The 24,736-nt window shown below is 46.8% G+C and overlaps 1 protein-coding gene across 7 annotated transcripts in view; it reads right to left on the bottom strand.

Annotated features, from left to right (window-relative positions):
• RIMS1 (regulating synaptic membrane exocytosis 1) overlaps positions 1–4,398 on the bottom strand; it is a 2,308,950-nt gene extending 2,304,552 nt beyond the window's left edge. For 6 of the 7 annotated variants that reach the window (XM_078648043.1, XM_078648046.1, XM_078648048.1 and 3 more), the window contains exon 1: positions 3,886–4,397. In XM_078648043.1, the coding sequence (XP_078504169.1) occupies positions 3,886–4,040 (155 nt within the window). In that variant the 5' untranslated portion in view covers positions 4,041–4,397. Of the gene's footprint in view, positions 1–3,885 lie in introns of all 7 variants that reach the window. The other variant, XM_078648052.1, reaches the window with a different exon arrangement.
• Between the last annotated feature and the right edge of the window lie 20,338 nt (positions 4,399–24,736).

Genomic DNA, 24,736 nt, shown 5'->3' with positions numbered 1-24,736 from the left:
GTATGTATATTATATTTATATAGCACAAACCTAGCCAAAAGGCATTATATGCATGGTGAGTTTGATATAACATTGTGAAGCGTCTACTATATGTCTGTGTATTCATAAAAAAGAAAGAAATGTGCCATATATGTTTTTGTGGCAACCGAATATAAATAAAAATACACTGAGAAACACCTTTGTCCTAACTTTTAAAAGTATTTCTATTAATAAAAATGTCTTAAGTCTATTTTGTTTCTATGCCCAAACTAAAGGTGGTGTTGGAATCATAAATAGTGGAAATCTGCCTCACACAATCTCTAAAGGTGAATAAAAGATGTTTCAACAGAAGAGAAAGTATATTTCATCGGTTTCATCCAGTAGCAGATCTTATATCAAATCCTCTGGCCTCAGCTAAGAGATCTGGAGCACTAAAGACTTGATTTAGAACTTCAAGCATATGGGATATCCGCCACATGGTGTCAGATGTCCAATGCATCCTATCTAGAGTGTGTAAGAGTCTATGCATTCTAAATATGACCAACAGCACATTTGCTGCTTTTGGATCGAAGTACTGCATCCTCCAACTTTTAAATCAGGCTGAAACTCAGTTCAAACTCAGCTAACCCCGGAAAAACAAATACAAAGACGTTTTTTCACACATTGGGACAGGGGCAGGACCGCTTACTGGTGGTTGATATTGAGGGCTGCCTAGATCCAACCACCAGTTTTGCCAAGGGAGCAAGTTATGTCACTCACTTACTCTGCTATCATGGCTTATCCAACCATTGAAATGGTTCCTGCTTTCATGAATAATCCACACCTGTCTTTCCCGGTCAGCATGAAAAAACGTTCTGCTGTCACACTCTTTATCTAAAAATTAAATGCAAGAATTTCTTGACTTTCACAAAAATATTAACAATCAAATCAGAAGCACTGATATTTCAAAGAGTCATGATATTTCAAGTGCAGTTTCCCGGTATAAAGTTCAATATCCCCTTTTAAAATCAACTAATTTCTACCTCTTAGGCAAATATTTTTAACACTAAACACTGCATGATCTACTGGAACAGAGGATAATTAGTAACGGTGAATACCTACTTCCTATTATTCAACAACAAAGGAAAGAATTTCTTTCGACATGGAGATTCATCTGTATGCTCATAGGGATCCTTAGACAAACAACGGAACTTTACATTTCCTCAAACCAGCAATAGGAAAGCACAATGCAAAAGTTACAAGGATAATTATTTACTTAGATCATATTGAATCCATGTGTTCAAATTGTATATAAAGTGAAATATATGTGGTGAAGAAGTGGGGCACAAGCAGGTCAGACAGTATGCCTATAGCAATGCCCCTTCACCAAAACCCTGAGGATCTGCTGATACTAAATTAGCTAAAACGTTATAATAACTAAGAATAAATATTTCTGCGCTCAGGAAGAAACCTTATACTGATCTGACACTACAGTAGGAGTTTACCAAATTCTGAACTAGGATTAGAGATGTATAGAGTGTGTACTAGCTCTTCTGCGCCTGGGGCCCTGTATGGTAGTGTAAGCCCCTCCTTTCAACCTTGTATGTTTTCTCCACATTTCTAATGATTCTGGGGGCACATATTCTATGTATCACCGTTGAGATAAACATAGCACTATTTCCCAATTAAAGATGCGAAGCTGACGAGACTTGTTTTCTTGCATCTTTGCGTCAACAACTCAAGCAATCCATTTTTCAAACTGCAAAAAAAAGGCAGTGGACATTACTAGTAAGACACTGCAGGGTCATTTGATAATACTACTTCTTACATGCATTAGCCTATCTGAGATATGAAGGGTGGGGGCATTTAAATCCCACCTTTGCCTAACTAAGGAACCCTTACCCGATGCCATGGGTTTCTTGCAACCCTATCTGTCAAGTTTGAGAAAAGAGCTATTTCATGGCAAGGCAAGGGAGATGAAAAATCAATAACTTATTTGGACAATGTATCCTCTAACACATATTTTCTCCTGTTTGGTAGACACGTCGGTAGCATACCGGTGAAATAAGGCAAACACTGATCAACAAAGGCATCTATAAAAAAGTTACATTTTCTTGCAATAGTTTTAAAATATACTGAGATACAGCCTTGTAATAAAAGTATAGTAATACAAAAAGCAACGCTACTTCAATACTTTTGTGCTACCTGCAAGATGCACCAAACCCTGTGCAAAACATACTGAGCAGCGTAAGAACCACAACATTAATTATTAAATTAGCTTGATTGAAACAAAACCTCATGCAGGAGGAAGGACACATGTTTGGGTTTTTATCATACGAGCACGTATGACTGCTTGTATTTCTGGTCAAATGTTTCAAATATGTTTACAACTGTATTGATGCCGCTGTAAAATACGGTCCTCCTGTAACACTCGGGTAGAAGCCGCTGGCCATCAGGACCACAAACAGGCGAGAGGATAGCCGGCGAAGCGTCTGACACGATGCTGTGAAGCAGCCACACCCGATATGCCGCTTGCTCACTCGCAGCCTCCAGCCACTGACTGCCTTCATTCCTCCTTTCCTTCATCCACGTGTCTCGCCTGACTGTGGTTTTACCGCATGGACGGACCAGCCACGCAGGCCCCATCGTAAAGTGCCTCAACCCCCGAACCCAATGGCTTGTGGGAGTCCTTGCTCGTGCATTCTTCTGGAAGCAACAGCGGCTTAGCTGTACATATGATGGTGTGCAAGGCTGGGTGGGGCAGAGGCAGGTCAGCTAGCACGCTCGTATCACTGGGCACGACTATAGCTTACGCTGCTTCAGCAACAGCGTGGGGGTCAGCCGCAGAATTTACAGTTGGAAAAGTTACTAATCCTGACGGTGGGGTTGGTCTACTTGAGCAATCAGGACGCACACCTGGCCTGCATATCCTGGCGAGCAGAATCAAACTGTCGGTCATCCTTACCTTCGCTCAGCTATATACTTCCCTCACATATCGTGTGCATAAGGGTGACACAGACACAGGAGGAGGGAGGGGAGCGGAGTCGGTGGGGACTGGTCTGTCAAGGATGACTAACATAAATGGGGAATGACACTGCACACAAATTTGGGGGCTGCAGGTGCACTCATACGATGACAACTATCGGGGGAAGAGGGGGGTAGACTGGTCGTGGTGACCTGCATACAGTGGGCCTGCCTGGGACGAATGTGGATGGACAGAAGGCTTCACTCGCTATTTGAAACAAGTGTCGCGCAGAACCTGCACCCCGTTCCAATACCAGGAGTACAGAATGTACCCTTCCTCTGCCCTAAGGTGTGGTGAGGAAAGAGAAGGGGGTTCTGTGAGATGCACAAAGCCCCTAGTGGAACCCTCAAGCCACAGAAAGCTGCCCATAGAAATAGCGGCGGGGCAGTGCATGTTTCTACAGAGCTGAGAAAGGGAGTGACATCAGCAGTCAGGTGCCATGCTCGAAGGGACAAAGATGGCACAGCCCACAATGACGTAAACTGCAATCAATGACATCACTAAAATTGGTCCATCAGCCAGTAAATCCGAGGACGGGCAGCATTAGTACTACTCTAACAGCTCTCGCAAAACACATCCTTTAGTACACCATATCGAACGACTCCTAATAAAAATCCACATCGTTATTTCCGTGGAGTAACTATTAGAGGGCACTCCCTTCAGAACAACGTAGGGAAAACACCTAATGAACATTCTCTATACCCCCTATCCTGTAGAGCAAACACCCTAATATTAAAAAGTGTCCCGGCTACCCTCGTGGAACACCTTCCAGCACACCTCTTATATAAGACCATCGATATGGCGCCCCCAAATCATCCCCAAAAGGCACTCTGATAGCTTCCACCTTCCTTACAAGAATCCCCCTGTCCACACGCACACACACCGGTGCTGGGGGCGCTTACTTGAGCATGGCCTCTTCTTTCTCCTCCTCCTGCTTCTGCCGGTCCATGACTGCCATGATGATGCTGCGCTCCTCCTCGGTCAGGTGGCTCAGGTCAGGGATCTCGGGGGCCGGGCGCGGGCCCTGCACCAGGGGGGCCCCCAGGGACGAAGACATACTGAGCGCGGCAGCCTCCGCCCTCCCCCGGTGGGAGCTCTGCTCAGGGCGCTGGGCTCCCGCGGTGTGGCGTCTCTGCCGGGCTGCCTGTCGCCCCTACGCTCATACTGGCCCGCCGAGCACAGCCTCTAGGAACGGAAGCCCCTGATAGTGGGGCACCGGTATGGGCAGGTTCGAGGCCGCGGGGGCTATCCCTTGGTCTGTAGGGTGCGAGCGGCGGGTTGTGATAATGTGCGGGGATACTGGGCTACGCCGCTTTTCGCAGGGGCACCGCCTCCAGCCGCTGCCTCTCAATGGGAGCCACCAGCAGCAGCGTTCCATCCGCCCGCCCCGCCGGCTCTGACTCGAGCCCGAGCACGCGCTTCCACCGCGCGTGCCAGTTGAACGCTGTCACCCTTTCACAGCGAGCGCGCGCCGCGTAAGGCAGCCACGGAGCGCGAGTTCACGCGCCTTTAATTACAACCTTTCTCGGGTGGGGCAGTGTCCTTGCTGCTTGCCATTTTGGGGACAGGCTTAGTGGTAACCATTGGCCAGTCAAAGGTCAAATGTTCAAGTAGGGTAGGTCATATTATGATATCAAGGCTGCATGTAGGGTTGACGGGCTCTTTCTGTTCTTTCGATTTCGATAAAGCCGCATTCGCTGACATATTCAATGATCATGAATGACCATGTCTGTTCGAGAGAGATTTGTGTAGCTTCGTTGGCCATCTTGGACAGCAGTGGCGTGTCATAATCCAATACGAGGATGTGGTAGAGAGTCGTCAAAAGTTGTAATGAAATAAAAAATGCGCCTGAACAGGATTTTCAATTCGGTAATTTAGTTTGTTATATGGCATTAAATGTAACATTTGTTTACAGTGACTACTACATTATGAATTCGTTATCATGTTTATGAGTTCGAAACAAGAAGACGTTTAATGCACAGTTGCTTTCCTGTTGCTGCTCGCTCGAACCTGAAGTCGCCCATGCAGTTTAACACAACGACCGTGCCCCTGTCCTGCTCCCAGGGGTTTCTGAGAGTCTCCCAGTAACCTCACAGGTAAGCTCGCAGCCCTTTGTCCTTTTTTTGTTTCTCTTGAATGTGGAGTCGTAGAATCAGGACCTGTGTGCGCGCCTCGCCCCTCCCAGGTTACGAGCTAGATGCTCTAAACACTGTTGCTGTCGCGTGCACGCTATTTCAGCACAGTGGATAGCTCCAGTCCGTTCTGCAGCCTTACCAGTTTCACTTGCAGCCACAAGTGAAACGGGACAAGGTTTTGGGATGCTCATTTTGTCCGTAGATCGACCTAACGTTACAAATAACAGCGGTGCGTTCATCACTGCCTAAAACCTTCAAATACATCAAAACTTTCTGCTTGTCTCTTTCACGTCAGTCATATTTTTCTGTTATGTAGATGCTTTTCTTCGTTGTGATTATTATTATTATAATAATAAGAATTATTAATAATATTATTCTATTATCATCGTGCAAAACCTGAATAGAAACCCGGCCTTAGGTTACTTATTACATTCTAGTTGGTCTAGTTGTAACAACACTACTCCCATGTGAAAAGAACATGACATTCCAACTGACTGAATTGTGGCGACACAATGCCTTCTTCCAAATCCAGCAGACAGTGTGAAAATAGCTTCTTGAGCTGAAAACCAGCTGCCTTAAAAAACTCATGAAATGTAAATTCTTCATTAAATATTCTTCATTAAAATACAAACATGTGTTCACCATAGCTGTACTCGTTTAATAGCTTGTAAGAAAGACGCGATGGATAGAGGCCAAAACAGCAAAGCTACATCAACTTATATGAACGTTTCTAAATTTAGGAACAGTGAGCAAGATAAAACTGGAACATTTGAGGTGATGAATTGAAGAATAAGGATATGTTCACAAATAGTCCTATGAACTGTGAGCAGGACTTTGGGTTTCAGAGTTTTTATTTAAATGCTTTCATCAACTTTTGCCTTATACACTGTGATTTAAACAACTATTTGGAGGCAAAAATAGATACACTATAATAAAATACACGAAACTTCCTAAATTCCCCTTTGCATTTCAAACTCACAACTGTACAAACTGAAATTCAGTACTTAAGTGTAAACGATATTTCACGTCAGTGCTTAAACAATTCTACCTGGAAATCTACACAGTGCATAGCCAGGTTTTTTTTTTTAAAAGTACATAACAAAACAATGTATTATGATTTTGGCATCCCTGCACGCTTCTATAAAAACACTATTAGTCATCTTTTGTGGTCTTTCTTTAAAGATCACTGGGAGGACTTTGAATAAAACTCAGTCTTTAATAGAAAGCCAATGTGATCTGTTTAAGGAATGGTTCGAATGACAGAACGTTGGGACAACAGTTTAAACGCAGGCAGCAACGTTTTGAAGTGAAATGAAGAAGACATTTAAGCAACCTCTGATATAATGCATTACCATAGTCAATTCAATTCAATGCAATTCAAGTTTATTTGGACCAAAGATCCTCAAACGTTTTTAAAAAGTACATTAAAAATTAATCTAAAATCACAAATTATTGTTGTTAGACCTGGGGTTTTCAGACTACATAGGGTAGCTTGGCACAAAGTAGGAAGGTCTTTCCCAAAGGCAAAAGTGTTAAGTTTGCGTCGCACCCTACAGTAACACAGCGCCCGTCCACCAGAAAAGAATGACACTACACCAATTTAGAAAAATACGGTCTGTTTTATAAAACTCTTTGTCAGATTTATAACTTCCAGCAGTTTTCAGTATCAATATTTTGATTAACTTCACTTTCAATTATTAGATTGAACACATACCATTTGTCAGTTACACAATCCCCTTCTCTCCTTTTTGAATGAAAGAAAACTGAGTGACATATTCTGCAGATTAAGGAATCATTACATAAATTTTACAATCTTAGAAGAAGGTCTCAGTTCTTGTTAAGTCTCTCTACAGGCAGACAACGCTGTACATTACCCCTTTAGGCCTCAAGAATATTATAATCAGGTTGATTCAGGTTCTCAGCACAGTTCCAGTAACAGCACCCTTGTTTCACAATGCGAGCAGCTAGGAATCTGAATGAAGACAGACAAGTTTTTATTTCACTTAATCAAATTACCCAACTTGCTCTGGACTCTCAATAGACACGTGGGATCCCTTACTCTCTCCTCATGGGCCCACAATACTTTGTGTCAAGTCAATTACAGCCCCACATTTTATTAACCTGGACTCAGCCTTGACTTCGGGGTTCTGCTTCTGGCAACTTAACCTCTCCCAATTAGGGAAGCACTGCAAACCGAAGGATGTGGTCCTATGGGGTCTTATAGGTGTCTCAGTACATCCTTTGGGGAGTTTCCTGTCGTCTAGTTATACATTTGCAGCCAGTACTGGTGTCCCGATGTAGTCCCAGTTTCACTTTTCTCCTCCCTCCAGCCAAGAGCCCCCCCCTTCGCTTACTTTATTTCTTGAAGCCGGCAGGGTCTTGGTTCGCTCCGGTCACACTACCAGACTCTCTTTCCCCAGTGGCGCCTCCCTCGTAAGCCAGGCCGTGTGACAATCAAGCCGGTCTCGAAGGGAGGTCGCGCTGGGTTTATGGCTCCGATGCTCTCTCTTCAGCCGATCTCTCCGACGAGCCGTCACCGTCAACTCTCTGGTACACGGCGTCCCTGAGCAGGCGCAGGAGAGTAGCGTCGTTAGGCGGAGGCCTCCCCCTTCTCCCAGAGTGCTCAGTGGCCCTTCTCTGAACCTGCGCAATCGCAGGTTTCTCCTGGCCAAATCTCCGCCCCCCCCCCCTTCAGGGACAGTGATCACTTCACCGGGCCTGCGCAGTGCCGCGCCACCTCAGCCGGTCGCCCGCTCCGCCACGCTACCTCAGCAGCCCTCAGCCGTCCTCAATCTCCCAGTCAGTAACGGGCTGACGGTCGAGCGGAACACACCTCAGAAGCTCTCGGTTCTCTCCACCAAGGCCACCACTAGCGGAGGAAGAATCTCCCAGCCATGCCACTAAATGAAGGTGAGGGGAGACTCGGTGGGCCAAGCGCAGGCGGTAGGTGGGCACGAAGCACAATGGGGGGAAGGAAATAATTAATTCCCTCAATCCTAACACCAGTCTTACAGTGTTTCTCAAAGTTCTATTTAATCCTCATAACTGGACAGCGGGGCCGATTTCCACACCCCTCCACTCCTTGAAAAGTCTCTCAAACTCTCCCCAAGTTAGGGACTAACCCTTTTTAATCTGAGTAGACTTCTTGTCCAGGATCAACAGGAGCGCAGTCTAACTGGGTCAGGTCTGCAGGAAAAGGGGGCGGTGATACAGTAAGGAGGCAACCCTTAAAAAGCAGTCCACCCTCTAGATGTCCTACCCCAGCTAGCGCCACAGCCTATACTCCAGGTGACCCTCTCTGAATGACCAAATGGCCGCCCTACAGTTGGCCTTTTATACCCCTAGCCTCAAGTGTCCAGAACAGGCCAGAAGGTTCTAGGTTCCCTATGATAACCTATGGGTCCACTTTTCTGAGGTGAGCAGTTGTGGCAGTTACTAGCCACCATTTTGTGTGACTGGTTTCCACCATTTCAGGAGTCATCTAGGCCTAATAAAAACTATAGGGTCAAGGAGTACCTAACCCCCAGGGCAACACTTAAAAAATCCAGTGGACATGAAAATAAAAGGATTTGAGGGGCAAAAAGGGGACAAAAACATTTTAAATAAACAATAGGAGGGACCACCCAAAGGCTGACAGGTCTAACAATTGTTAACACGTCATAGCATTTCATATTAGACACTCAGCTTTCCTTTCAACTTTGCTCATAACCTTATACATCAAATTGTATAACATTTCAGTTCTAATCCCGTTTAAGAAACACTGACTGTTAGATATGGGGGTCTCTAGTTGGCAGAGGTAGGTACCACTGTCCAAATAGGGACCCTTGCTTCTAGTCAGGGCAAGGGGATAACCCTCTGAGATAACCCCTGCTCACCCTCTAGGTAGCTTGGCACGAGCAGTCTAGGCTAACCAGAGGCAATGCGTAAAGTATTTGTACCAACACTCACAGTAACACAGTGAAAACACCACAAACTGATTCCACAACAGTTTAGAAAAATAAAGGTATTTTTAATCTAAACTACACAAGACCAAAACGACAAAAACCCAACATACACAGTTCAAGAATATGGTTTCAAAAGAGTTCTTAAGGTTGCGTTAAAATTCTTTAGGTTGCGATAGAATTCTCTACGTTGCGATAGAATTCTCTACTGATGCGTGAAAAGTTCACAGTTGCGTCACGTTTACTCACACTACCTTTTAGTTGCAACAAAGTTCCAAAAGCAGAAGTTGGTGCGGTGGAAAACAAGCGATGCGTTGCTCCTGAGACCCTGGGGAGGCGATGCGACAGCCCCGCTGCGGCAGCGGGCGTGTTGCGACGAATCCGGTCTGTATGGTGAGGAAGGCCACTTGTGTGGATTCCGGTGCGTAGGTTCCGTAGGAAGTCTGTTCTCGCAAAGGCACGATGCGACGATCTCGTAGGGGCTGCGACGATCTCCGGGGCGACGATGCGCGGTCCAGCGGTGATCCTCTCTCTCGCAGCTCCTCGATGCGATGGTTCTGCGACGATGCTCGCAGCGACGTGATGCGGTCCACAAGCAAGCGGTGCGGTGTTCTCACCCAGCGACGACAGGCTCTGCGACGATACTCGCAGCGATGTTCGATTCTCCCGCACCAGTCTGGTGCGTCCCGCAAACGAAGGATGCGACGTCTCTGGCAGCGGCGTCAGGCGCTGCGACGATCTCGGCCTTCGTAGCGGCGGGAATCTTCTCGCACTGTCGGGGATGCGCTCCGCAAGCGAGCGATGCGACACTTTTCAGTTTCAAAAGTCACTCAAGCTTAGTTTCAAGCTTCCCAGCACAGGTACAACTTCCAGAGGCCCCACAACTGGATCAAGCACTCTAGGAAGGACAGAACTCTCTCAGCAGAGTTCAGGGAAGCTGGGGGTGAAGTCCTTTTGTTCCTGGGACTTCAAAACAGGGAGCCAGCTCTTCTCAGGCCCTTGGAGATTCCTTCAAGACAGGGGACACAGCTCAGCATCAAAGTCCTTCCCCTCTCCTTGCCAGCAAAGCAACAGGTCAGTCCAGCAGAGCAACAGCAGGACAGTCTTCCTTCTTCAGTTTCAGCTTTCTCCTTGGCAGAGGTTCCTTCTTGATTTCCAGGATGATCTAATTTTCTGTTGTCAGGGGTCCTGTACTTATACCCCTAAAGTCTTTGTTCTCTGGGTGCATGTGGGCCCTGAGCCCGGTCTGAACCAGTTCTGGGTGGTTCCTGAGTACTTTGTTTTGCTGGCTGCATCTTTCCTTTCAGAGTGAGGGGCAGGGTCCTCAGCCGCCCAGCAGGGGGGTGGAGCCAGCATTGTGGAAGGCAGGCACAGCCCTATTCAGCCCAGGTGCTAACTCCTCCCACCACTCCAGTTGCAAAGGCAGTCATTCAGCCTAGTGCTGACTCATCCAGCCTCCTGGGGAATCCCCCAGCCCCTGTCACTCTCAAACCAGACAGTCAATACACAAACAGGCCCAGGCACACAGAAGGGTCAGACAAGAGAACAGCAACTTTCTAAAAATGCTGTTCCCAAACACAGGATTTAAAAACAACCTTTCCCAAAAGATGTGTTAATAAATTCTGAGTTCAGGGATACTAGATACTTATGTCCTATCTTGCTCCTATGGGAAGAAATGCTGTTAACCACTGTAGCCAGCATCCCCCATGTTAACCTATGGAGCAAAATAGCCTTACAGTAGTGAAAAACGAAAATGGCTGCCATTCACTACCAGAGCATGTCACTTGCACTAGTACATGCTCTACCTTTTACATACACTGCACCCTGCCCAGGGGGGTACCTTGGGCCTTCCATAGGGGTGACTGATGTGCACGAAAAGGGAAGGGTTAGGCCTGGTCAGTGGGGACACTGACCAGGAGGACATGGCAGTTCTAAACTGCACACAGGCACTGTAGTGTCAGGCCTGAGACATCATTTTAGGGCTACTCCTGTGGGTGGCACAATCAGTGCTGCAGGCCCACTAGTAGCATTTGTCATCACCAGCCCTGGCACACCCAGTGCACTTTACTAGGGACTTCATGGTGATACAAATATGCCAAACATGTATATTCAATCAGAATAACAATTTACACAGGGAGCACTTACACTCTGGCACTGATCAGCAGTGGCAGAGCGTCCAAAGCATCTAAACCAGCAAAAACGAAATCCAGCACAGCGTCAAAAATACAGGAGGTAGAGGCAAAAAGGTAGGGGAAACCACACCAAAGATGCCAGGTCTAACACGTGTCCCCTCCAGCTGAAAGTGGGGAGAACTGCCCACCCTCTTGGGAGTTCTCTTCACTAAGGCGGAAAAACCTGGACAGACCATCAGCATTGGCGTGGTCTGTGCCAGGGCGGTGTTCCACCGTAAAGTCCATTCCCTGTAGGGAGTTGGACCACCTCAACAGTTTTGAATTCTCACCCCTCATTTGCATTAACCATCTGAGTGGCCTGTGGTCGGTCTGAACACGGAAGTGGGTCCCAAACAGGTAGGGCCTCAGCTTCTTCAGAGCCCAGACCACAGCAAATGCCTCTCTCTCAATCGCACTCCACCTCTGTTCCCTGGGGAGTAGTCTCCTGCTAATGAAGGCTACCGGCTGGTCTCCTCCCTCCTCAGTGATTTGTGAGAGTACTGCTCCCACACCATGCTCTGAAGCGTCTGTCTGAACTATGAACTCACTGGAAAAGTCAGGTGCCTTGAGCACCGGTGCTGTGCACATCGCAGTTTTCAGGGTTTCAAAAGCAGTTTGGCTGGCGTCAGTCCAGTCGACTCTTTTGGGCAACTTCTTGGAAGTGAGTTCTGTCAAGGGGGCGACAATGGTGTCATATCCCTTGACAAACCGTCTGTAATACCCGGTGAGTTCTAAAAAGGCTCTCACCTCTGTCTGGGTCTTGGGGGGCTCCCAAGCCAGTATGGTATCAATCTTTGCCTGTAGGGGCGCCACCTGGCCGCTCCCCACCTGGTGTCCCAAATACACCACAGAACCCTGCCCTATCTGGAACTTGCTGGCCTTGATAGTGAGGCCTGCCCTTTGCAGAGCCTTCAACACTTCGCAGAGGTGTTGAAAATGTTCCTCCCACCTGGAGCTGAACACAGCAATGTCATCCAGGTATGCGGCGCTGAATTCCTCCAGCCCGGTCAGTACCTGGTTAACCAGTCTCTGGAATGTGGCAGGGGCATTTTTCAACCCAAAGGGCATGACTCGGATCTGGAAGTGCCCCTCTGGCGTTGAAAATGCTGACCTCTCTTTGGCCCCATCAGTTAAGGCAATCTGCCAGTACCCAGAAGTCAAATCAAATGTACTGAGGTACTGGGCAGCTCTCAACCGATCCACGAGCTCATCAGCTCTGGGGATGGGGTGTGCGTCAGTCTTCGTGACCGCATTGAACCCACGGTAGTCCACGCAAAACCGGAGTTCTGGAGGGCCACCGGGCGTAGCAGCTTTCTTGGGCACCAAGACCACTGGGCTAGCCCAGGGACTGCTGGAGGGCTCAATCACCCCTATCGCCAACATCTTGGAAACCTCTTCCTTGATGCTGGCCCTGACCTTGTCAGCTACCCTGTAAAATTTTAGTTTCACAGGCAGACTGTCCCCAGTATCCACATCATGGACGCACCAGTTGGTGACTCCTGGGGTCAGGGAGAACAGGGAGGAGAACTGACCCAACACTTGGCGACAGTCACTCTGCTGTTCTGGGGTCAGGGTGGGCGAGAGGACCACACCATCCACTGACCCATCTTGCTCCTTAACTGCCAGGAGGTCAGGGAGAGGATCACTATCCTCTTCCATTCCTGCATCTGTAGCCATGAGCATGGTTACTTCAGACCTCTCAAAGTGTGGTTTGAGGCGGTTCACATGCAAGACTCTCAGGGGCTGCCTGGGAGTCCTCAGGTTAACCAGGTAGGTTACCTCACTCTTCCTTTCCACCACCTCATATGGCCCAGTCCACTTCTCTTGGAGCGCACAAGGCTCCGCTGGCTCCATCACCCACACTTTCTGCCCAGGTTGAAATTCGACCAGAGTGGTATTCTGGTCGTACCATCTTTTCATTTCTTCCTGGCTTGCTTCCAGGTTCGCCTGAGCGAGCTTCCTGAAGCGTTGTGTCTGGTTGCGAATGGCCAGCACATAGCTGAACACATCCAGGGGGGTTTTCCCACGGGACTTTTCCCAACCCTCCTTCACCAGTGAGAGAGGTCCTCTAACAGGGTGGCCATACAGGAGTTCAAAGGGACTGAACCCTAAGGACTTCTGAGGCACCTCCCTGTAGGCAGACAACAGGCATGGTAACAAGACGTCCCACTTTCGTCTCATGGGCTCCGCCAGGCCCATAATCATACCTTTGAGGGTCCGGTTGAACCTTTCAACCAACCCATTTCCTTGAGGATGGTAAGGAGTGGTGAACTTATAAGTTACCCCACACTCCTCCCACAGAGACTTCATGTACTTAGAGATGAAGTTGGTACCCCGGTTGGAGACCACCTCTCTAGGGAACCCCACACGGGAAAAGATCCCCATCAATGCACGGCCCACCACGGGTGCTGTGATTGTCCTGAGAGGGACTGCTTCCGGGTACCGAGTGGCATGGTCCACCAAGACCTGGATGAACCTGTTGCCTAAGGCTGTCTTGGGGTCCAGGGGCCCTACAATGTCTATGCCAACCCGCTCGAAAGGGGTGCTCACTACTGGGAAGGGTTGAAGGGGGGCCTTCAACTTCATTCCAGTCTTGCCACTGGCTTGACAGGTTTGGCAAGATCTGCAAAAGGAACCAACGTGCTTTCTCATCTGGGGCCAGTGGAAGTGGGTGACAAGCCGGTTTAGGGTCTTGTCTTGCCCCAGATGTCCTGCAAGAGGCACGTCATGAGCCAGACCCATTAGGAAGTTTCTGAAGCGCTCGGGTACCACCAGCACACGGGCTGCACCGGGCTCAGCAAACTTAGGCTCGCTATAGAGTAGGTCATCTTCCCAGTAGATAAAGTGATCTCTGGCTGTTCCACCTGCTGCCTGATCTACAGCCTGTTGCCGCAGACCATCGAGGGAAGGGCATTCCTTCTGCGCCTGGCAGAACTCCTCCCTGGAGTGACCACCTTCCTGCTGCCAATGGGTCATCTCAGGTAGGTCTCCCAGTTTGGCCACCTGTTCCCCTGTAGGTTCCAGGGCATCCCCCTCAGGTTCTGCTTCCTCCTGGACCGTGGGAACGGCTGGGGCTGGTTTCCCGCGCCCTCTGCCTCTTCCTCTCCTGGCAGGTCTCTGGGCCACTGTTTCAGGCTCCAGTTCTGCTGAATCACCCTTACTGGCTGCCATAGCACGCATGGTCACGCAGATCCACGCAGGCATACCCAACATTTCCAAATGAGTTCTGTGCTGCATATCCTTCCATGGAGAACTCTCCAGGTCGTTACCTAACAGACAGTCTACAGGCAAGGCATCACTGACAACTACATCCAAGAGACCAGAGACTCCCCCCCATGCAAAGGGAACACGTGCCAGCTTGCAGAGGCACACTGAGCTGTCAGCGGCCACTACAGGGCGGAGCGCACCAGGGATGATTTGCTCTTCAGACACCCACTGACACCTCACGGATGTCACGCTGGCTCCTGTGTCTCTCAGAGCCTCAATCTCCCTCCCATTGATGGTCACCTTCTGCCCATATTTCTTAGTGTTAGAGGGCAGTAAGGTTTCCTGGACCATCTCTTGGTCTCCTAGAGAGACAAGGGTCATAACTGCTAGCTCCCCCCAGTCAGTAGAAACCAAATCCCCTCCCAAAGCTACACTAGCTAACGCTGGGGCGGGGGCACCAGTGGGTGCTTGCTTCTTCTTGGGACATTTTGGAGCAATGTGGCCCACCTCATTGCAGTGATAGCAGGTAGGGGGGCCCTGGTTATTCCTTCTATCTCTATTGTCCTGCCTGCCCTTAGAGGGCCATGGCTGTTTAGCTTTGGGGGGTTGGGATTCCTTTCCCTGGGAACTCTTTTGGGGCCCTTCTGAGAACTCCTTTTGATTACCCTTGTCCCCCCACTCTTCTGCTGGGGACCCTGCCCACCTTTGGCTGTGGTACCCACAATTCCTCTATGGACCCTGGTACTGGTCCAGCGGTCCGCCTCCTTAGCAAGCTCAATGGGGTCTGTCAGCTTGCTGTCTAAAAGATGCTGGCGCAGCTCTGGAACACAAAGACTACTCAAGTGCTCCCAACTGATTAAATGCAACAACCCCTTAAAATCAGTTACTTTACTGCCCTTCATCCAACCTTCCAGTGCACGCGAGTACAAATCCACACACTCCATCCAAGTCTCAGACTCTCTCTTCTTGGAGTTCCTAAACTGCAGTCTGTACTGCTCTGGAGTAAGGCCATACCTGAGACATAAGGCCTCCTTCATATTGGGGTAGATCATGGCACCTGCTAATTCTAAGGGCTCTAGAGCACTCCTCCCAGAAGCCTCAAAATGTTTCCACAGGCCCGCCCCCCAATGCTGCTCAGGCACACCATTCATCTTCAATACAATTTCATATCAAGTGAACCAGGCATAAATATCCTCACTCCTATGGTAATTCTGTACCAGGTCTTTGGGAATATATACTTTACCCCCATGCACTGGCTGCGCACTGCCACCATTAGAACTGGCATCCACCTCCTTGGCTTTAAGATCTAGTTCTCTCATGCTCAACTCATGAGCCAAAAGCAATTTCTTTTCCTCCAAGGCGCGGGCACATTTGCTCTCCTCCGCCGCCTTTTCTCTCTCTTTATCCATTTCCAATTGCTTCATTTTCATTTTCTGCAAACACAACAATGATGGACAGAATGTGGATCAATGTCACACATTCACCCCAGTCCAAAGATCTGGGCCCAAATCCATTGTTTTTCCACTCCACACCACCCTGGGTTAGACAATGGCGATATGCAAATCAGCGCTGACCCTGTGCCCCATGGGAACAGTCCAGTCCGAACTACAAAAGCCATGTCCTTCCCAGAACGGAAACAAGCATCCGAGGACCGGCCCGGTTTCGAGGTACCACCTCTCATCAGCCCGGCTAGCTTGATTCCAGTGGTGTGGAGTGCCTGGGACTCACGTCTGAGCATCCCCAGTACACTTAGACCGGTAACTGCAAACACAACAATGATGGACAGAATGTGGATCAATGTCACACATTCACCCCAGTCCAAAGATCTGGGCCCAAATCCATCGTTTTTCCACTCCACACCACCCTGGGTTAGACAATGGCGATATGCAAATCAGCGCTGACCCTGTGCCCCATGGGAACAGTCCAGTCCGAACTACAAAAGCCATGTCCTTCCCAGAACGGAAACAAGCATCCGAGGACTGGCCCGGTTTCGAGGTACCACCTCTCATCAGCCCGGCTAGCTTGATTCCAGTGGTGTGGAGTGCCTGGGACTCACGTCTGAGCATCCCCAGTACACTTAGAGCGGTAACTGCAAACACAACAATGATGGACAGAATGTGGATCAATGTCACACATTCACCCCAGTCCAAAGATCTGGGCCCAAATCCATCGTTTTTCCACTCCACACCACCCTGGGTTAGACAATGGCGATATGCAAATCAGCGCTGACCCTCATTTTCAGAACTTCCAACTCATATTCTCTTACTCTCTGATTTTCTTGTAACTCTTCTGGGGAGTGGCCCCTGCTGGAATGGTTGCTGCCAACTCCTGCACCTACTTTGCCCACTGGCAAATCTGTGACTTGAAAACTGTTTTCTACATCCACATCATCATCTCCCTCTTGTGCCTCCCAATGGGCCTTCAAGATTTTTTGCAGCTCAGGCTTCCTGTAGTTGCTCTTTATGGGGCACTCAAACTGGTTGCAGAATTCCTGAAGCTGTGCAACTGGGTAAGAATACAGATCCTCAATGCGAAATTCTAATTCTGCTTCCTTACTGGGTGCCTTCCCATTCAAAGACATGATATATAGAAGAGTTACTAAAAAATAGAATCAAAAATGAAAAGACAGTAGTATGCGGTGGCATAGTGGTCTGCACTCACTAGTGATGTACACCAATTACTGTGGGTCAAGTACAAATACAAGTTCAAATCCCACCGCCTGACCACCAATGTTAGATCTGGGGGTCTCTAGTTGGCAGAGGTAGGTACCACTGTCCAAATAGGGACCCTTGCTTCTAGTCAGGGCAAGGGGATAACCCTCTGAGATAACCCCTGCTCACCCTCTAGGTAGTTTGGCACGAGCAGTCTAGGCTAACCAGAGGCAATGCGTAAAGTATTTGTACCAACACTCACAGTAACACAGTGAAAACACCACAAACTGACTCCACAACAGTTTAGAAAAATAAAGGTATTTTTAATCTAAACTACACAAGACCAAAACGACAAAAACCCAACATACACAGTTCAAGAATATGGTTTCAAACGAGTTCTTAAGGTTGCGTTAAAATTCTTTAGGTTGCCATAGAATTCTCTACGTTGCAATAGAATTCTCTACTGATGCGTGAAAAGTTCACAGTTGCGTCACGTTTACTCACACTACCTTTTAGTTGCAACAAAGTTCCAAAAGCAGAAGTTGGTGCGGTTGAAAACAAGCGATGTGTTGCTCCTGAGACCCTGGGGAGGTGATGCGACAGCCCCGCTGCGGCAGCGGGCGTGTTGCGACGAATCCGGTCTGTATGGGGAGGAAGGCCACTTGTATGGATTCCGGTGCGTAGGTTCCGTAGGAAGTCTGTTCTCGCAAAGGCACGATGCGACGATCTCGTAGGGGCTGCGACGATCTCCGGGGCGACAATGCGCGGTCCAGCGGTGATCCTCTCTCTTGCAGCTCCTCGATGCGATGGTTCTGCGACGATGCTCGCAGCGACGTGATGCGGTCCGCAAGCAAGCGGTGTGGCGTTCTCACCCAGCGACGACAGGCTCTGCGACGATACTCGCAGCGATGTTCGATTCTCCCGCACCGGTTTGGTGCGTCCCGCAAACGTAGGATGCGACGTCTCTGGCAGCGGCGTCAGGCGCTGCGACGATCTCGGCCTTCGTAGCGGCGAGAATCTTCTCGCACTGTCGGGGATGCGCTCCGCAAGCGAGCGATGCGACACTTTTCAGTTTCAAAAGTCACTCAAGCTTAGTTTCAAGCTTCCCAGCACAGGTACAACTTCCAGAGACCCCACAACTGGATCAAGCACTCTAGGAAGGACAGAACTCTCTCAGCAGAGTTCAGGGAAGCTGGGGGTGAAGTCCTTTTGTTCCTGGGACTTCAAAACAGGGAGCCAGCTCTTCTAAGGCCCTTGGAGATTCCTTTAAGACAGGGGACACAGCTCAGCAGCAAAGTCCTTCCCCTCTCCTTGGCAGCAAAGCAACAGGTCAGTCCAGCAGAGCAACAGCAGGACAGTCTTCCTTCTTCAGTTTCAGCTTTCTCCTTGGCAGAGGTTCCTTCTTGATTTCCAGGATGATCTAATTTTCTGTTGTCAGGGGTCCTGTACTTATACCCCTAAAGTCTTTGTTCTCTGGGTGCATGTGGGCCCTGAGCCCGGTCTGAACCAGTTCTGGGTGGTTCCTGAGTACTTTGTTTTGCTGGCTGCATCTTTCCTTCCAGAGTGAGGGGCAGGGTTCTCAGCCACCCAGCAGGGGGGTGGAGCCAGCATTGTGGAAGGCAGGCACAGCCCTATTCAGCCCAGGTGCTAACTCCTCCCACCACTCCAGTTGCAAAGGCAGTCATTCAGCCTAGTGCTGACTCATCCAGCCTCCTGGGGAATCCCCCAGCCCCTGTCACTCTCAAACCAGACAGTCAATACACAAACAGGCCCAGGCACACAGAAGGGTCCGACAAGAGAACAGCAACTTTCTAAAAGTGCTGTTCCCAAACACAGGATTTAAAAACAACCTTTCCCAAAAGATGTGTTATTAAATTCTGAGTTCAGGGATACTAGATACTTATGTCCTATCTTGCTCCTATGGGAAGAAATGCTGTTAACCACTGTAGCCAGCATCCCCCATGTTAACCTATGGAGCAAGATAGCCTTACAGTAGTGAAAAACGAAAATGGCTGCCATTCACTACCCAAGCATGTCACCTGCACTAGTACATGCTCTACCTTTTACATACACTGCACCCTGCCCAGGGGGGTACCTTGGGCCTTCCATAGGGGTGACTGATGTGCACGAAAAGGGAAGGGTTAGGCCTGGTCAGTGGGGACACTGACCAGGAGGACATGGCAGTTCTAAATTGCACACAGGCACTGCAGTGTCAGGTCTGAGACATCATTTTAGGGCTACTCCTGTGGGTGGCACAATCAGTGCTGCAGGCCCACTAGTAGCATTTGTCATCACCAGCCCTGGCACACCCAGTGCACTTTACTAGGGACTTCATGGTGATACAAATATGCCAAACATGTATGTTCAATCAGAATAACAATTTACACAGGGAGCACTTACACTCTGGCACTGATCAGCAGTGGCAGAGTGTCCAAAGCATCTAAAGCAGCAAAAACGAAATCCAGCACAGCGTCAAAAATACAGGAGGTAGAGGCAAAAAGGTAGGGGAAACCACGCCAAAGATGCCAGGTCTAACACTGACTTTTTGAATGAACTTCCCTATGGCACAGGCTATATCTAAGTGGCTCATTTCTGTTAAAAGGATTACTGCCTGAGCCCTGTTTTTAATATCATACTTTTTAAAAATTGGCCGTAAAAACTCAATTCGAATATCTAAAGCGTTCTGACTGTCCACATATATAAATGTTGCATGAGGTTCCCAAGGTGCAGGTGCATTTTCCCTTACTGTCCATCATAGAGCCTTTCACCCCATTGCTCGCGTAGCAGGGATTCACCCCAATTCTTAGCCTTAATGAATCTCTTTTTAGTTGACAGTCAGGTAGCCTATCAATGCAAGTGAAGTGCTGTTCATTTTGCCACACAGTGGCCATAAAGTGTACTGAGCTTTTTTTCAAGAGGTAATCTTGGTCCTGTGCCCAGAAAATTTCTTTACCCTGATTCCTAAGTTCCCTCTTGTCAACCTTAATCAGATGAGTGTTGGGGCACAGTTTAACCTTCATTAAGCAACACGCTTTAGTGATAGTAGCTCTAATCTCTTTTGCCCATATTATTTCGCTCTTTTTGATACCGTGTTTGCATCATTGTGAAATTTTACAAGCCTCTCCTGTTCCTAAACGCAGCCAGAAATGAAGTAGGGCCATACAAGGTAATATACCCCGCCAGGTAGTTCCCAATTCTAATCTCACTGCCTGGACCATTGACAACTTGGGCAATGAGAATAGATTTTTCACAAAATGTTACCCTCCTCGACATCCCAACCATATTTGCCGCTCAAATAAAGCAATTCTGCACCATACAAAAATTGTGGTGGTACCATAGCTTAGTAACCTTTGAAAACCGGTCTGTCAGACATCGTGCCATAAGCCGCGTACATTTTTTTAGTCCACTGACTGATGATCTCAGCTTTAGCGCATCTAGGTGGGTATGCCATTACAAACTTTGTTTGAACCACATTCCCATATACCTATATTCTACTACCTTTTCCTACTTATCAGCACCCAGGAACCAAGTGAACCCAATTTTCCTTCGACCAAAGCCTAAAATCTTTGTCTTGTCCATGTTGACAACAAGCTTTTTAAAACAACAATATTCAATTAACCTATTTAACTTTCTTAGCAGACCAATTTCAGTTTGATCCATAATTACAAGGTCGTCCGCATATAATAGGCATGCAATATGCTTTCCATCTTGCTTCAGGCTTGCCCCATTTGCATTACCTAAAGTTAATGACAAGTCTGTGATGAACAAGGAAAACAGCAGAGGGGCCAATACACAACCCTGCCACAGCCCATTACCAATCTCAATTTTCTGAGATAAGCTTCCCTCTACATCTAAAATTATCTATTATTTGTATGGAGAGACTGTATCAATCCTAACAAATCCTTTGGGATATTATATCCAATCAAAGTCTCCCACAACAGCTCCCGGTCCACCAGGTCAAAAGCTGTGCAGAAGTCCACGAAGCAGCAGAACAAACTTCCCCTCTGCTCAATCTCTTCTGCATATTGGACCAGAGGGCAAAACAGTGGTCAACAGTTGAATAGCCCTCTTTGAACCCTCCCTGTTCCAGGGGTACAATCAAATTTTCTTCTCCACAGTCCTTAAGCAATCCCAAAATTACTTTTGCAAAGACTTTTTCTCCTATCTCAAGGAAATCTGTTAATCTATAGTTCTTAGGGGCTTTGAAATCACCTGTCTTATGGATTGGCCTTATAATTGCTCTTCTCCAGTTTCCTGGTACATATTCCTGCTCACAGCTGACAGGCTTACCCAACACCCCAAAACTAGCCCCTTGACCTTGTGCCAGGTGCCACCAGCCTACCTACCCCACCCCTCCCTCACCCAGGAAGTAAAAAAAAAAAAAGAAGAAAGAAGAGAGTTCTGGGACTAAAAAAAAAAGAAAAGAGAAGAAGACAAAAAAGAAGGGATAAGCCCCAGAGACCTGTCTGAAAGAAAGGAAAACCTGGCTGAAAAGGAAAAAGAACAGAGAAAAAAGACAAAATACAACTAGTTACAGCAACTGCATTATGAGCCCTAAACTAAGAGATTAGGACTTGTTTGGAGAAATTTGTTGCAGTAGTTCCTGCGCTTTGGGGACCTTGCAGAATACATGAAACCTATCTTTTAGAAGCACTTTTAGTTTGCTTTGTTGTGCAATCATTGCCTGTGCCCCCTGTTCTTTAAATAAGTGCAACATTTTAACAAATTATTTCTGCCTTTTGGCTGCCGAGGCAGACATGTCAGGGAAAATACGACATAGTGGGACATCCGAGGAGGTCTACTGTCGCTGCTTTATGGCCTTAGATAGCATTTGTTCCTTGACCTTGTAATCACCAAAATTAACAAGAATTGTCTGCGGGAATTTGGCATTAGGAAGAAGATGCGCAGGCACCGGATGGGCCCTCGTCAGAGTCAAATCCCCATTATATTCTGGGAAGGAATTTTTTTCATGAAAGAGTCGACCCATTGTAGTGTCTGCTGCTCCTCGAGACCTTCTGGAATACTGAGGATACAGAGATTACAACGTCTAGAGTGATTCTACAGTTCCTCCAGTTTGTACTCCATTGCAAACTTTTGGCTCTGAAAAGCGGCGACTTCATCATTCATAATAGAAACTTGATCTTCCTGCATCTCCAGCGTCTCTATGAGCGTCCTGAAAGTGAAGGAGGGGCTGACCTACGGCACATTCAGCTGGTAGCCTGCATCAGCCCCATTGGCTTAATCTGTTTTGTCGAAAGCTTCTTGAAGATTCCTCAAACATTATCAATACAAATAATCAATTTCCTATGGAAACCTGGTCCTAACTATAACTACACAGTGGTGACCGCTACTGTATGATATCAAGTGCTATTATTGTCTTTTTTATTAGCAACGGGGGGTTGTAAATCTCGGTCCCCACCATGTATAGTTAGGTCAGAATAGGAATAGTATTATTTCCTCTAATTACTTTGTTACAGTTTGACAAATCTTCACGAAACCTTTCAAACAAAAGGTTCATTCATTTCAGATCCTTCCTGGAGAGTTTCATGGTGATCTATCAAGACGGTGGGCCAAGAAAAAGTGGAGGTACCAAAACATTGATTTCTCACATTAATTCCCATAGGACGTTTTGGGAAGTGATACAGAAAAAAAACAGCTGAATGGATTTACACCAACCATGGCAGAAAATTAGAACTTTACTTTATTTGGTGTAAATCCGTTCAGCTGTTTTTGTGGAATTGTCATTCAAAGAGGATCTTGAATGGGGTAAAAAATTACGTAGATCTGGACTGTTGGCCTTCAGATATGCTCTGATAGACCACTTTAAAGGGCTCATGTAAATCCTGAGTGGCTGGTCAGTCTGAGCAATATGTTGTTGCTACCATTACAGGACTTAATGACTTGGTCACTGTGTCCTGGAAATTAATTATACAATATATATAAGAGGGCTTGGTCTGCCCAGACTGGCACCCAAGGGGCATGTGGTGGGGTTCAAAAGGTGCCACTCCTTAATTGGCTGGACACAACATGCATAACATGTTGTGGCAGCCATTACAGGACTCAGGGCCATGGTCCCTATTGAAATGGATTTTAGCGAATGGCAGGTTTTGAGGGTCACAAACTGGAGCACATATAAAGGTTGATTACAGATTTTAGTCAATCATTTGTTGGTATCATTTTGGGAATTTTATTGTGCTCAAAGGGGGGTTTACCCATTAAAAAATGGTGATCTGCTACTGGGATTTGAGCCATGTTTGAGAGAAAATAAATTTCTCTTTATGGAAGGTGTTCCAGAAGCTAAAATGGGATCACATGTTATATAAATTCAAACTATCTTCCTCAGCCATGTAAGAAAAAAAGTCTGATATTTTGAGTAAAACATGTACTTCCAACAGAAGCACCATTCTGTCAGTTGATTTTCCAGTGTTCTACTGCAGCCTCCCACAGTGTTCTAATGAACAACTAGAGTGCTAAAATTAAGAATTTATCACCAACGTGTGGCACACCTGAAGCCACCTTGCTGGACTCAGAGCTGTAAAACTTCAAGCATTTCCTTTATAAATGAACAAAAAGAGAAGTTCATTTTGTCAGTGCTCTAGAAAACTTAAATGAGGACACATTTTCAATAGGTTCTCAAATGTATTTCTCATCCATCTAAGTAAAATATTCTGACATGGAGACAGGACGGTAGCAGGAGTATTTGTTTTGGGAAGCATGGCACATATAATTTCCAACATGAGGGTAGGGGCTCTATTAGCTTTACAAATTTGAAGTATAATGCAATTTTAGAGAATATTTTTAAAGCATACAATCCAATTTCTTTTGTATCTTTTAAGTAGGTTGATATATGCCCTTCTCCCACCCTGAGGATTTTTGAGGGAAAAGTTTAAAAATAGTGCATTTTAAAGCTTCTGGGTTAATTTAATGAAATCTTATGGGACGAGTTCTCAGCGGAATTGTTGGGAAAACATTTGCATGGATTAGTGTCCCTGATAAAAGCGGATAATATTTTAAGATTCCTTATAAGTGATTTAGGGAGCTATCATATTTTCTTTGTTTGAAGCGTGAGATAGTGCATCAGAAATGAATTGCAACAGGAAACTTAGTCAATACTGGATAGAATTTAAATGCAAATGTACAGGGTGTTACATCATGAAGAAAAAGGGCCCCTGTCTTGCTTTAGCCTTTCAGATAATACAGCTCCCACATGGTTGCTCAACACTAGGCGAAGCAGGAGACAACACACAAAACGCGCAATACCTTTAGAAAAGGGTTTTATTTCACAAAATGCAATGACTCTCTCTTTTAGAATAAGGCTTGGGGTTTTATTTTACAAATGCAGAACATTCAAATATATATAAAGATATATATATATATATATATATATATATATATATATATATATATATATATATATATATTCACTGAAAAAACCATAGGTTTCAGGCCTTGTATAGTTAGGAATCAGCATTTAAAAAACCTTTGAAATTCACTGAAAAAACCATAGGTTTCAGGAGTTATATAGTTAGGAATTCGTTTTTAAAAAACCTTTGAAATTCACTCAAAAAACTATAAGTTTTAGTGGTGTTATAGTTAGCTGGACATTTTACTCATACAAAACCAATGAAATTGCTCCTATATAGTTAGT

The sequence above is a fragment of the Lissotriton helveticus genome, chromosome 6, assembly GCF_964261635.1.
Source record: "Lissotriton helveticus chromosome 6, aLisHel1.1, whole genome shotgun sequence".
NCBI lineage: Eukaryota > Metazoa > Chordata > Amphibia > Caudata > Salamandridae > Lissotriton > Lissotriton helveticus.
This window is presented reverse-complemented; position numbering and strand designations above follow the sequence as displayed.